Here is a 13,220-nt window from a genome sequence, read left to right on the forward strand (position 1 = left end):
CCTTGTACGACTACGTGATGCGATCGGGGAATCCAGCTTTGAGTCCGGATCGTCTCCACCGGTGTGCTCGTCTCTGGGGACGATGCTTCTGGGGCGAACGGTATCCCGACCAAGAGGTGTTGGATGACATCGAGAATTATCGGGCGCTCGAGCTGTTGCACGTCGGCTTCTGTCTGCGCTATCAGACGTGGCGGGCGCTCGTGGATGCTGGTTCTGACAGCGCGGATACCGCCGACTCCATCTTCCGGGAGATCGTCGCCTCGCGGGAGGTAAGTCTGTCGGACCAAAACAAGGCAGCCGCAGCCTGGCTAACACCGCCCAGAAATACTCCGATCTCTTCATCACGGCCAAATTTGCCGGGGCCGTCTCCGCCCGACGCACACTCAACACTATTTACATGGCCGTTTGCACTTTCTACGCCCAGATCCTCCTCCACCACCGGCTCCTGTGCGTGGAGAGTGGGCCCGCATCCATTCACCGGCAGGCCACGGCTGGCATCGTGGACATTGCCCGTAAGCAATACGCATCGGACCCGAAACTGTTGCGTCGACTGCATTGGCCGTTGCTGATGGCCGTCATTGAAACCGACGATGCGGACCAACGGACGTGGCTCCGACAGCGCTTGTTCGATCTGCGCAATTTCCACTCGGAATACGTGTGGGCCAACGATGTAGCCGACCAGGTGTTGGCTCAGCAAGAGGTGAGCCAGGGTCAGCGTGTCAATCTGGCCGAGGTGCTACTCCAGCGGGTTCATGCGCAATGAGGCGGTCGTGGCGTCTTTCTGTTTCTTTGTATAACTATCTAGCGCACTACTATGTATAGATCCTATAATGTGGGATGTCGACGATTTCATGGCTCAAGGATTGTTTTCCAGAAAGTATGCGTCGTAAGCAACCTCACCCTGGGCCCTAGTGGCCCGGCCGACAATCACTCGGTCGTTCATCCAGCGGTATTTCTCGTGGCCCGTCTCGATCTTGACGTGCAAATGGAACCAGTACTGGCTGGGATCCACGGGCCCGCCCTCCATCAGTGCGCGCAGCACCTCGGCCGGTCCGGCACGAGTGCCTTCGGTGCTGTGGAGATGAAGTTAGCCCGCCCCTCACACTTCGCCCGTTCGTGGGCTCCTACCGGATGTAGAGGAACGCGCCGTCATCGCTCTTGATGACATAGTTGGTGTTGACATGCGTCGTCTGGTCCTCCTCCACGATCCTGTGGAACATCAGAAAAGAGCTTTAGGGCATCTCTTGGGTCTCTGACATGAAATCCGCCCCTCCCGGCACGACCTCGCCGTTCAAGTACTTGCCGCGCACCGAGCCCGACATGATCGGGACGCAGCGTCGTCGGCCAAAGGGGCCATGCCCAATCTCCATAGGCGGATCAACCGCACATCGCAAGGTAAAGAGGTGCGTGAGAGTCGGTGGAGGCGCAAGGGTCTTCATTTTGTCGGAGTGTGACGAGGTGGAAGAATGACGGGACCGGCGGCTCCACCATTCCGATCGGGAGAAGCAGAGCCTCGAGGATGGATCGTTACAGGTCTTTTCGACAGAAGAAACTAGAACTAGTACAACGGGGGGGCAAAGTCTTTCGTAGTATCATTGGATCTATATCATAGACTCGTCTTCTCGCTATCGTCCTGGTCAAGACTGAATGTATAAAACAAGCGCGCCAACCCAAAATCTATTTTATTTTTTGTCTTCCCAATTTCCCCACCGATCCTTTTTAAAGATCAACCGTAGAGAGGTATCCGGAAATGGTGTCGCTGAAATATATACCAATGTAGATCCGAGACTCGTGTCCAGACTAGTTGAAGACAACAGTCTTGTGTCCGTTGAGCAGCACCCGGTGCTCCGTCACGTACTTGACCGCGGAGGCCAACACGTTGCTCTCGACGTTGCTTCCGGCGTGCGTCAGCTCCTTGGGACTCATGGCGTGATTGACCCGCACAACATTCTGCTCGATAATGGGGCCTTCATCCAGGTCGCTGGTCACGAAATGGGCGGTGGCACCGATGATCTTGACACCGCGGTCGTAGGCCTGATGGTAGGGCTTGGCGCCCTTGAAAGAGGGCAGGAAGCTGTGGTGGATATTGATGATGCGGCCGGACATGGCCTGGCACAAAGTCGGCGACAGCACCTGCATGTAGCGCGCCAGCACGATCAGATCCACGTTGTACTGTTTGACCAATTCCAGAATTTGAGCTTCCTGCTGCGGCTTGGTGTCGGCAGTGACGGGAAGGTGTTGGAAGGGAATGTTGTAGGTGGCAGCAAGCGTAGCAAAGTCGGGGTGGTTCGACACAATCAGCGGCACCTCAATGTTTAGCTGGCCGGTGGACTGACGGAAGAGGAGATCGTTGAGACAGTGGCCAATCTTGGAGACCATGATCAGCACGCGGGGCTTCTTGGATGCCGAGTGGATGTCAAAGTCCATGGAAAACGACTGCGCCGTGGCCTCAAAGGCCGAGCGCAGCTGGTCGACCTCGACCGTGGCATCCTCGGACGCTGGCACAACGTGCACGCGCATAAAAAAGCGCTGGGAGCTGGGGTCGCCGAATTGCGATGAGTCAACGATGTTGAGGTTGTGCTGGACCAGGAACGCGGTGACCGCGTGCACGATGCCGGGGCGATCGGGGCTGGAGATGGTGAGAACGAAACTGGGAGGCATGTTGAATGGCCAGTTAGGGGGGGATTATGGGTTGACGACGTTCGAGGTGTGTGTGACGAAGAAGGAAATGAAGAAAGACCAGCCCACTTTTCTCTGGTCCTGGGGTGAGTCAGCCAATAACCATCGATCCGCTTCATTGAGTTTCTTCAACCCACCATATACATCCACTCACTACCCGTCACCTCCCCTGGCCCTGGCTGAGGCTTTCGCCCCCGGACCAGTTCGCCACGGACTTCATCGGCTCGTCCAATTCGGCTATAATGGCCTCATGATTTACCCCATGGCGGTCTCAGGTTGACGCGGGTCATCTAGCCGCCCCCTCTTGGGGCTGGCGGTGCGGGGAGGCCCAAATTACCGGCATGCCAAGGCATCATCAAGCAGGGGTCCTGGCTGCAGAACAACACGGATCTTGTCGCGGACACTCGAGGGCTCTGCTCCGTGTCCCCGGAGGACTCTGCATGCTCTTCTCCATGGGGAAGTTGCTATGATCTTTGCAACACGGCCATGCGGTCCGTGGAGCCGCCGAGCGGGACTTGGATATCTTCGTCGCGTCGAAACAATATAAAAAGCCTCCCGGACGGCCATTGAATCCTGTCGCTCATCAATTCAGCAATCCCCTTTGACTCTCGTTGGCTCTCGCAGCAGCAATCTCGCCGCCATGGCCGCCGCAATCTCATACCGCATTTACAAGAATGCTCTTTTTTTCTCCGCCTTGTGGGCCACCGTCAAGGCCCAGCAGGCGGGCACCTTGACTGCTGAGACTCACCCGTCCCTGACCTGGTCGAAGTGCACCAGCGGAGGCAGCTGCACCTCTCAGACCGGCTCCGTGGTGATCGATGCCAACTGGCGCTGGGTCCACTCGGTCAGTGGCAGCACCAATTGCTACACGGGTAATACGTGGGATGCCACGCTCTGCCCGGATGATGTGACCTGTGCCGCTAACTGCGCGCTGGACGGTGCCGACTACTCTGGCACCTATGGCGTCACCACCAGCGGCAACTCCCTGCGTCTGGACTTTGTCACGCAGTCAGCGAACAAGAATGTCGGCTCTCGTCTGTACCTGATGGAGGATGCCACCACCTACCAGACCTTCCAGCTGCTAAACCAGGAGTTCACTTTTGACGTTGACGTCTCCCAACTGCCTTGCGGCCTGAATGGTGCCCTCTACTTTGTGGACATGGATACCGACGGTGGTATGTCGCGATTCCCCACCAACAAGGCGGGCGCCAAATACGGCACCGGATACTGCGACTCGCAGTGCCCGCGCGACCTCAAGTTCATCGACGGTCAGGCGAACTCGGCGGGTTGGACTCCGTCGAGCAATAACGCCAACACGGGCCTGGGCGAGTACGGCTCCTGCTGTGCCGAAATGGACATTTGGGAGGCCAACTCGATCTCGAATGCCGTCACTCCCCACCCCTGCGATACCCCGAGCCAGGTCAAGTGCGACGCCAACGCCTGCGGTGGTACATATAGCACCTCCCGCTATGGTGGCACTTGCGATCCTGATGGGTGTGACTTCAACCCGTACCGCATGGGCAACCACTCCTTCTACGGCCCGGGCGAGATTGTCGATACTAATTCCGTCTTCACTGTGGTGACTCAGTTCATTACCGATGACGGAACATCCTCTGGTACTCTGTCCGAGATCAAGCGATTTTATGTCCAGAATGGCAAAGTTATTCCCCAGTCGGAATCCACTGTCAGCGGTGTGAGCGGCAATTCCATCACTACCGAGTTCTGCTCGGCCCAGAAGGCCGCCTTTGGCGGCGAGGACTCGTTCAGTCAGCATGGAGGACTCGCAGGCATGGGCGCTGGTTTGGCGGACGGCATGGTCTTGGTCATGAGTCTCTGGGATGATTACTATGCCGACATGCTCTGGCTTGACAGCACTTATCCGACTAATGATACTTCGACTACGCCCGGTGCTGCTCGCGGTACCTGTGATATCTCTTCGGGCGACCCTGCCACGCTCGAGAGCGATAGCGGCAGCGCCTATGTGATCTACTCGAACATCAAGGTGGGCCCGATTGGCTCCACCTTCAACTCTGGCTCCAGCTCCAGTTCGACCACCACGACCAAGTCCACCACGACCACGAAGTCTACCACGACCACGAAGTCTACCACGACCACCAAGTCCACCACGACCACCAAGTCTACTACCACTACTACTACCACTGGTTCTAGCAGCACCGGGGCCGCTCACTGGGGCCAGTGCGGTGGCATCGGCTGGACTGGCGCAACCACTTGCGTCAGCCCCTACACTTGCCAGGCGCAGAATGCGTACTACTCGCAGTGTCTGTAGACGGGGTAGTTTAGAAGAGGCCAATGGTTGGAGCAGCGGGGAGGTGTTGGCAGATGAGACGAATGGATGTATCGAGTCGCTCGTTAGTTGATTAGTTTTTGAAATCGAAGCAGTTTCTGAGAATTCTTCATCCGGATCTATTTTCCGACATTCTTAGGGCTAATTCAACATGCTGTAGATCCGATTATCATGGATCGTCGATAGCCAGTGCTGTACGATGCTGTCTATGCTCACCCGATTCGTTTCTGCAGGTTCCAGGTGCCTGTCAGCGCTAAGCCCCGCCATGTAACTCCCCGACTCCTGTGGCGCGACCCTGCAATACTTTGTTCATCCCCCACTATGCATGTCAGCGCCATGCGGAGGTTTCCCCGACTACTGCACGGAGATTCCATTGCGTCCGGTTTGCGAACGTTACCAGCGCCACGCCTCGGCATAAAATATAGTTTCAGGCTTATTGGGTGGAAATTGCCTTTGCGGGGTTGCAGAACGGCACATATAGTATTTTCGTGCCAAACCTGGAGTGCATGAAATGGAGAATAATTCCAATGTCAAGGCCGTTGCGGATGCTTTGGACGGCCGAGCTCTTTACCCCTGCGGGTCTTCCGACGAACCTATACAAACCCTGTTTGCTAAGCGTTTTAGTTGCACAAAGATGGTGATCATTCCTGTTCTTGCCCCGGGTCTCGCGTGGGAACCGGCAGTCGCGGGATGAACGGACATGGGACCCTGGTAAATGTCGCTGCAGACTGGGATATACCCTGGTCACTTGGAAAAAGCATAATGATGGCATCGTAGTCAGTGCTGCTCTTCCCCTTTTGGTCCGGAATATCCTCCATGTCAGTGGTTTTCTGTATCGGTCTTCCCTATGCATGTGCTGGCAACGCCTCCTGCGCTTCCTCGCTCATCTCGATGTTTCACTTCCACCGGACTCTAAATTCCGTGCCCAACATAGTTTATGTCAATTTCTGTGGCACATTCTATCCTTGCATCAGAGAGGTTCATTTCCCCAAGGACCGTTTCTGACGACTCAACAGTCAATCGGCAGACGGTCCGAAACACCTGCTGGTATAACCAAATCCTGCATCCGAAAGTAGGCACACGTGCTTCAATGTGAGGATTTGGAGCGGTTGCGGTGCCGCGGAGAAAAGGGACACAGCGAACAGCTCCGAAAACTCGACCTCAAGCCCTCAGAGGAGGTGTATAAGTTGCAGAAATGTTACCTTTTCCTGCATATCAACTCTCTCAAGCTTTCGGATACTCATCTTCATCTTCATTACAATGAGATATACTCCGCTACTCGTGGCCAGTGCTGCCAGTCTGGCGCTCGCAGCGCCCCAGAGTCACTCCAAAAGGTCCTCATCGTTTGTTTGTACGTGCACAAGCATCATAGCTGTAATGGAGTTAACTAGTCTATCCAGGGTTTGGCTCCAGTGAGTCTGGGGGGGAGTTTGGCAGCGGGAATATCCCCGGGGCGCTGGGAACGGACTATATTTGGCCGGATACTGGAGCTATCCAGACCCTGCGTAATGCCGGCATGAACATCTTTCGCGTCCCGTTCTTGATGGAGCGATTGGTACCCAACGAGATGACAGGAAGTCCGAACCAGACCTATCTGGCCGGCCTGGTCAGCGTACGTTAGTTCCCACCTTGAATGCAAGCTGTGCTGATCAACCCCAGACGGTGAATTTTATCACATCCACCGGCGCGTACGCCATCGTTGATCCTCACAACTACGGGCGATAGTGAGTTAATGCAACACCGCCCCCCCCCCCCTCCCGGCGGAGGGGAATATTGGAAGCTCTACTCACCGAGGTATCAGCTACGGCAACATCATCACTTCCACAAGCGACTTTGCGGCGTTTTGGACCACGGTGGCGACGCAATTTGCGTCAAATGACAAGGCCATCTTCGACACCAGTATGCCTTCTTCTTTCTCCTTGGACGATTAAGACTGACCACTGCAGACAATGAGTTCAACACGGAGGACCAGACGCTGGTCCTTAACCTCAACCAGGCCGCCATAAACGCTATCCGCGCCGCCGGTGCCACCTCGCAATATATCTTTGTAGAGGGCAACTCCTGGAGCGGTGCTTGGACATGGACGTCAGTCAATACCAACCTGGTCAGCCTGACTGACCCCCAGAACAAGATCGTCTACGAAATGCACCAGTATCTCGATTCGGACGGGTCGGGCACGTCTGACGTTTGTGTCAACACTACCATCGGCCAGAATCGCATGGAGGGTGCCACACAATGGCTGCAACAGAATGGGAAACTCGGGTTTTTGGGCGAATTCGCCGGTGGTGCTAACTCGGTCTGTCAGAGCGCCGTGACCGGGATGCTGGACTACATGCAGGAGAACAGCAATGTCTGGCTGGGAGCATCCTGGTGGTCTGCAGGTCCCTGGTGGGCGAACTATATCTTTTCGATGGAGCCGCCTTCTGGGACTGCCTATACGTACTATCGGAATATCCTTTCGGCTTACTTCCCGGGCAGCTCGACAACGACGACCACCAGCACCAGTACGACGACCACTGCCAAGCCCACTACCACCAAGTCTACTACTACTACTACCAAGTCTACCACCACTACCACCAAGTCTACCACCACTACTACCACTGGTTCTAGCAGCACCGGGGCCGCTCACTGGGGTCAGTGCGGTGGCATTGGCTGGACTGGAGCGACGACGTGTGTCAGCCCGTATACCTGCCAGGAGCAGAATGCCTACTACTCGCAGTGCCTGTAATGCACTCCCGACTTTCCCAAGAATATGACCTGATTGTCTCTCTCCTTGATCATTCCGTAGCCTCTATGGATCACGTGGTTAGGGTTTAGAGTAACTCGGAATCCTCTCCGGCTCTTCGCTTCTCCGGGTCTGCCGCCCCGAGCTGCCGGTACATGAGGTCCGTACGGGTTTGCCCCACACTCTTTGCTCTCCAGCAGTTCCAACATGTTCTTCTCGACATGCTCCCCGCGGCTTTACGGCCTTTGCTTATCTGCTCTCGTCATCGTGCTTATTCCCGTGGCTTCTCCAACTCGCCCGTCGCAAACATGAAACACCATTTGATGGTCGGCACCTGGACCGCTCCCGGGCGCATCTACACCGTGCAGTTCGATGATCAGGCCCTCACCCTCGACCTGGTCAAGAAGACCGACATTCCCGAGGCCGAGCCCATCTCGTGGATGACCTTCTCACACGATAAGAAGGCCATCTATGGTGCCGCCATGAAGAAGTGGAACAGCTTTGCCGTCCACAGCCCGACCGAGATCGCGCATCAAGTGTCGCATCCGGTCGCCGGTCACCGTATGTTACCCCAGATCCCCTCTCATGTTCGCTCGCTGACGTATTGGTCGTATCTACAGCTCAGGCTGCCAGCAGTGAGACCAACACGCGTGCCATCTTCGTGCTGGCCGGTCACAAGCCGCCGTATAACGTGTATGGCAACCCCTTCTACAAGTATGCCGGGTACGGCAATGTCTTCTCGGTGAAGCCGGACGGCGCGCTGGACACCAACGTTCAAAACTACGAGTACGAGCCCAACACCGGCATCCACGGCATGGTGTTCGACCCGACCGAGACCTATCTGTATTCGGCGGACCTGCAGGCCAACAAGATCTGGACGCACAAAAAGGATGCCCAGACCGGCCAGCTGGAACTTGTCGACTGCCTCGAGGCGCCCTCGCCCGGCGACCATCCGCGCTGGGTCGAGATGCACCCCAGCGGCAAATACCTGTATGCGCTGATGGAGGCGGGCAACCGTCTGGCCGTCTACGTGATCGACGAGCGCACCCACAAGCCGGTGTTTACGCACATCACCTACCCACTCCTGCCCTCCGGTGCGTCCCACACTGCTATCTCCTCTTGTCTTTGCTGATAATCGTCCAGGCCTCCCCCCGCGCAACAAGTACCGCGGCGACGTAACCTTCACCACGCACAGCGGGGAGTATCTGTTCGCCACCACCCGGTCGAACCACTTCGACGTGACGGGCTACATCACCGCGTTCAAGCTAGGTCCCAGCGGCGAGATCGAAAAGCAGTTGTTCATCAACCCGACCTCGACCAGTGGTGGACACTCTAACGCCGTCAGCCCCTGCGACTTTAGCGACGAGTGGCTGGCGCTGTGTGATGACCAGCTCGGCTTCGTGGAGATGTATCGATGGCGCGATGAGAAGTTGGCCCGGGTGGCGCGTGTAGACATTCCGGAGCAGGGCTTTGGCATGAACGCGATCTGGTACGACTAGATTGACAGGGAATCCCTGATAGATTAAGAAATAATGATGATAAAAACCCCTTCCCCCATCAAATATTATTGTTTGCGGTATATACATTCTTCAGCTCGGGATGTGTCCATCCGCTGTACCGAACATCCGTCGTCATCGGCAGTTGGTAGCCGATGCCTTCCCCCGGCGATTTTCCGCTCGACGGTGGGCTGGCTATACTTGACTGGACCTCACCTTCTTTTATGATTATGATATTTCTTCTTCTTTCACTATCCAGTTATCCTTTCTAGCCCATCTACTTCATAACATAGACACGCGGTTTCAAAATGCCCTCATCCGGCCTCCTCTGGGTGACGATGCAGCCCCAGGCGTCGCTGCCAGACACCCAATTCCACGACTGGTACAACAACGAGCATGGTCCGCTGCGTCTGCGTCTCCCCTTCATCACTAATGGTTTCCGCTTCCGCGCGACGGACGGCCTCCAGCCCGAGTACGTGGCGCTGTACGACATCACCGACATGGACGAGTTGACCCGCGAGACCTACCTGTCGCTGCGCACCGATGTGATCAAGACCGAGCGCGAGAAGAAGACCATGGCGCAGATCGACGTCGGGCGCAAGCTGTACGACCTCGCCGATGAGCGTCGCCACCCGGACTTCCGCCCGCTCGAGTTCCAGGCCGATGTCGATGCCGAGACCCACGGCAGCGTGCTGGTGGCCGTCACCATTACCGCGCACCCTGACCCAGCGAACCAGGCCGAGCTGGAGCGCTGGTACCGTGAGGAACACTACGAGATGCTCTCCAAAGTCCCCGGATGGCGACGCAGTCGTCGCTTCGTGACCGCCGCCATTGACTCGGGCGCCCCACGCGAGTCGCTCGCCCTGCACGAGTATGCGCCCGTCAACGGCCTGGGTGGCCCGGCGCACCAGGCGGCCATGAACACTCCGTGGAGTCAGCGTCTCATGGGCGACGTCGTGACATCCAAGAAGCGCCGCGTGTATCAGTGGTACTACACTTTTGGCCCAGCTCCCCGCGAGCTGTGCTCGTTGACCAAGCCGGATGTTGTCGGGCCCTGGGCTTCCAACGACGGAAAAACCCACACCATTCCCTCACCTTCGCGGCCCGCACTGGAGTCGTTCGTCACTACAGCTGATGGTGTCGAGCTCCCCTACCGGTTGGAGGGCGCCACCGATCCCAATGCCCCCGTGGTGGTGCTCAGCAACTCCATCCTGGTCAACTGGAACATCTGGGACCGCTTTGTGGATGCCTTCTTCGCCCGAAAGCAGAACCAGCGTTACCGAGTCTTGCGCTATCTAACACGAGGCCGCCGCTCACCGAGTGGCGAGCAGCCGGTCAACATCGACTTGCTAGCCTCCGACTTAGCTACACTGCTAGATGCCCTGCGGGTACCGCCCAAGGCTGCGCGCCTGATCGGGGTCAGCTTGGGCGGTGTTACTGTGCTCAACACCTCTCTCCTCTACCCGTCCCGCGTTGCGGCATTCATTGCCTGCGACACCAACTCGTCCGCCCCGGAGTCCAACCGCAAGGCCTGGGGAGACCGGGTTGCGATGTGTGAGCAGGAGGGCGCCACGGACCCTGCCACGAAGGAGCCCATTGTGGGTGAGAATCTGGCCGAGGTGACGACGCGGCGCTGGTTCGTCCCGGAGTCATACAAGACCCAACCGGAGGTGCTCGCCCCGGTCAAGGAAGCCGTGCGCACCAACAGCCTCAAGGGCTTCGCCCACAGCGTGCAAGCGCTGTGCGCCTATGATATCCGCGAGCGCATGGCTTCTGCCACCGTTCCCGGTCTGTTTGTCGCGGGCGCCAACGATGGAGTTCTCCCACAGACCATGCAGAAGATGGCTGCTGACCTGCGTGGCGGCGCCGAGCTCAAGATCATCGACCAGGCTGGCCATCTCCCCATGGTCGAACAGCCCGAGGCCTTTGCGGACGTGGTGACGGAGTTCCTGGGCAAGATTGATGGCTAGTTCGCTTGCATTGGGCTATATATACTTGTAGATAAATCGGTTCCATAGCGAAATGATTGATATGTTTTATGGTTTTTATTGTTGTCCAGGCGCCATCCTGGCATCAGAGTGACGTCTCACCATTCCCATCCCCCTGTCTTCGAGGCGCCTTCCATTAGTGGGAACGTTGACAAGACTGGAAACACAATGCTTCCGCTGCGCAGGCAATGCTGGGCCTCCGCGCAGAAATGTACACGAGCTCCTGCTCGACGCGGATTGACCATTCAAGCGCACGGTGAGGAACCCTAATTATCTGAGACTCGAGCTATGATCATCTCAACGGTTTCCAAAGGCAAAGATGTCCCGCCGCAGGAGCTGTTTCGGTATAATTACGGCCGATTCCTGGTAAATGAGGACTACGAACAGGCCAAGCGCTACTCAACCTTCGATATCGATGCCCTCTGTCAGATGGTGGCGGCGCTACCCACCGTGCAGTCGCCTATCATCAAGATCGACAAGAGAGAAGGCGGATACAACAAGGCATTGATGATGACCGCAGAGAACGGAGGTGAAGTCATTGCAAAGATCCCCTGTGGAAACATCGTGCCACGCGAATATGGCACCGCGTCCGAGGTCGCGGTTCTACAGTTCGGTATGGCCGGGATTCCGCATCCCAAAACATCCATTGATAGTCGTGTTAGTGAAAGCTCGCTCGCGCACTCCCGTCTCCACAGTATTGGCATGGAGTGCAGATCAATCGAATCCCGTGTGCTCGGAGTACATTGTGTTGGAAAAGAGTCCCGGGCAGCAACTCACCCACGTCTGGGATACGGTGTCCGAGTCTGACCGGATGCAGTTGATTCGAGGTTTTGCCCAGCTGGAAAGTAGCCTGGCCACTATCCAGTTCCCGGGTTATGGTGCATTGTTCCTGCGCCACGCACTGCCGCCATCGCTCAAGGAAGATCCCAATCGGACCATCGCAGTTGACGATGACTACTGCCTCGGCCCACTATATCATGGCTCCTGGCCGGGGGGTTTGCCGCGGATCCGGAAGAGTACTCGCAGCACTCGGGTCCTTGTCAGCCTCTCCTCCATTCCGAAACACTCTGGATATCTGACCGTTAGCATCCAGGGAGGACCTTGCCCGATTTAGGACGATCACTGGCGCAGCAGGGCATCTTGCAGGTCCGCAACTACAAGACTTCGTATGCAGGTCGCGGGCCGCATTACGGCGGGCCCGAGGAGCATCTCCATATGCTGGAGCGAGCGATGGAGGTGATGCCCATTCTGGCCGAGTCTCACATGCTGCAGCGCCACTCGCAGGGTGTATTGTGTCATCCTGACTTCCATCCGGGCAACATCTTCGTGTCCAAAGAAGATCCGACAGTGATCGAGGGGGTGATTGACTGGCAGTTCACCAGGATCATGCCGCGGTTCACGCAGGTGCGGTGGCCACTCGTCCTCAACCCACCCGAAGGATACCAAACAGGGATGGCCAACCCCGAGCTGCGGCCAAAGTACGACCGTGAGGCCAAACCGCACGACCAGGAGCAGGCGCAGCGGCAGGAGCAAGCCATGCACACCAAATGCTACGAGGCGGCGCTAGTGAAAAGCCATCTGGAGTCGTACCTCACTCTGACCGAGACGGACGTCTCCATCCGACAGCTCTTTGTTGGTTGCCCATACACCTACCGTGATGGTATCGTACCGCTGCGCGACAGCCTCATCCGTATTCAACAACAGTGGAACCGGCTGGGTCTTCCCGGTCAGTGTCCGTACCGGTTTACAGACGAGGAGATTGCCGGGCACGAGGTCCAGCTGCGCGAATACCAGGACTGGCTCAAGCTACGCGAGTACACGCACCAGATGCTGCAGTCGAATGACGGCGGGTGGGTGCCACCCCCACGTGGACTTCCACAAGGCGCAGATCAAGCACGAGAAGCTGTTCCAGCATTTTGTGGATTCAAAGAAGGCGAAGATGTCGACGGAGGATGCACGGAAGCTGTGGTTTTTTCGCGACCGGGAGTAGAGCCGGTAGAGTAGAGTAGAGTAGGGAGTAGCGAGAG

The 13,220-nt window shown here is 57.0% G+C and overlaps 8 protein-coding genes across 8 annotated transcripts; 6 read left to right on the forward strand and 2 right to left on the reverse strand.

The window, feature by feature from the left end:
* N7474_007560 (transcriptional regulator family TF) lies at window positions 1–763 on the forward strand (the record flags this gene model as incomplete). The annotated part of the gene is made up of 2 exons (XM_057198970.1): window positions 1–269; window positions 323–763. Coding segments are annotated over 2 exons (710 nt in total), but the record flags the coding sequence as incomplete, so codon positions are not given.
* Window positions 764–856: 93 nt separating this feature from the next.
* N7474_007561 (DUF3237 domain-containing protein) lies at window positions 857–1,439 on the reverse strand (the record flags this gene model as incomplete). Its single annotated transcript, XM_057198971.1, has 3 exons — window positions 857–1,073; window positions 1,129–1,209; window positions 1,258–1,439. The coding sequence occupies 3 exons, from the start codon at window positions 1,437–1,439 to the stop codon at window positions 857–859; spliced, it is 480 nt and encodes a 159-aa protein (XP_057049672.1).
* Window positions 1,440–1,800: 361 nt separating this feature from the next.
* On the reverse strand, window positions 1,801–2,661 carry N7474_007562 (formyltetrahydrofolate deformylase; the record flags this gene model as incomplete). Its single annotated transcript, XM_057198972.1, has 1 exon — window positions 1,801–2,661. One exon carries the CDS (start codon window positions 2,659–2,661, stop codon window positions 1,801–1,803), a length of 861 nt encoding a protein of 286 aa, XP_057049673.1.
* A 658-nt stretch (window positions 2,662–3,319) lies between these two features.
* On the forward strand, window positions 3,320–4,966 carry cbhB (putative 1,4-beta-D-glucan-cellobiohydrolyase; the record flags this gene model as incomplete). The annotated part of the gene is made up of 1 exon (XM_057198973.1): window positions 3,320–4,966. The coding sequence occupies one exon, from the start codon at window positions 3,320–3,322 to the stop codon at window positions 4,964–4,966; it is 1,647 nt and encodes a 548-aa protein (XP_057049674.1).
* Window positions 4,967–6,500: 1,534 nt separating this feature from the next.
* egl2 (putative endoglucanase) lies at window positions 6,501–7,712 on the forward strand (the record flags this gene model as incomplete). Its single annotated transcript, XM_057198974.1, has 2 exons — window positions 6,501–6,600; window positions 6,931–7,712. 2 exons carry the CDS (start codon window positions 6,501–6,503, stop codon window positions 7,710–7,712), a joined length of 882 nt encoding a protein of 293 aa, XP_057049675.1.
* Window positions 7,713–8,017: 305 nt separating this feature from the next.
* N7474_007565 (lactonase family protein) lies at window positions 8,018–9,208 on the forward strand (the record flags this gene model as incomplete). The annotated part of the gene is made up of 3 exons (XM_057198975.1): window positions 8,018–8,270; window positions 8,330–8,803; window positions 8,853–9,208. The coding sequence occupies 3 exons, from the start codon at window positions 8,018–8,020 to the stop codon at window positions 9,206–9,208; spliced, it is 1,083 nt and encodes a 360-aa protein (XP_057049676.1).
* A 305-nt stretch (window positions 9,209–9,513) lies between these two features.
* Window positions 9,514–11,175, forward strand: N7474_007566 (putative alpha/beta hydrolase; the record flags this gene model as incomplete). The annotated part of the gene is made up of 1 exon (XM_057198976.1): window positions 9,514–11,175. The coding sequence occupies one exon, from the start codon at window positions 9,514–9,516 to the stop codon at window positions 11,173–11,175; it is 1,662 nt and encodes a 553-aa protein (XP_057049677.1).
* Window positions 11,176–11,481: 306 nt separating this feature from the next.
* On the forward strand, window positions 11,482–13,197 carry N7474_007567 (phosphotransferase family protein; the record flags this gene model as incomplete). Its single annotated transcript, XM_057198977.1, has 3 exons — window positions 11,482–11,806; window positions 11,862–12,209; window positions 12,287–13,197. 3 exons carry the CDS (start codon window positions 11,482–11,484, stop codon window positions 13,195–13,197), a joined length of 1,584 nt encoding a protein of 527 aa, XP_057049678.1.
* Between the last annotated feature and the right edge of the window lie 23 nt (window positions 13,198–13,220).

This window comes from Penicillium riverlandense, assembly GCF_028828495.1.
Source record: "Penicillium riverlandense strain IBT 135883 chromosome Unknown utg000007l_segment0_segment0, whole genome shotgun sequence".
In the NCBI taxonomy this organism is placed as follows: Eukaryota; Fungi; Ascomycota; class Eurotiomycetes; order Eurotiales; family Aspergillaceae; genus Penicillium; species Penicillium riverlandense.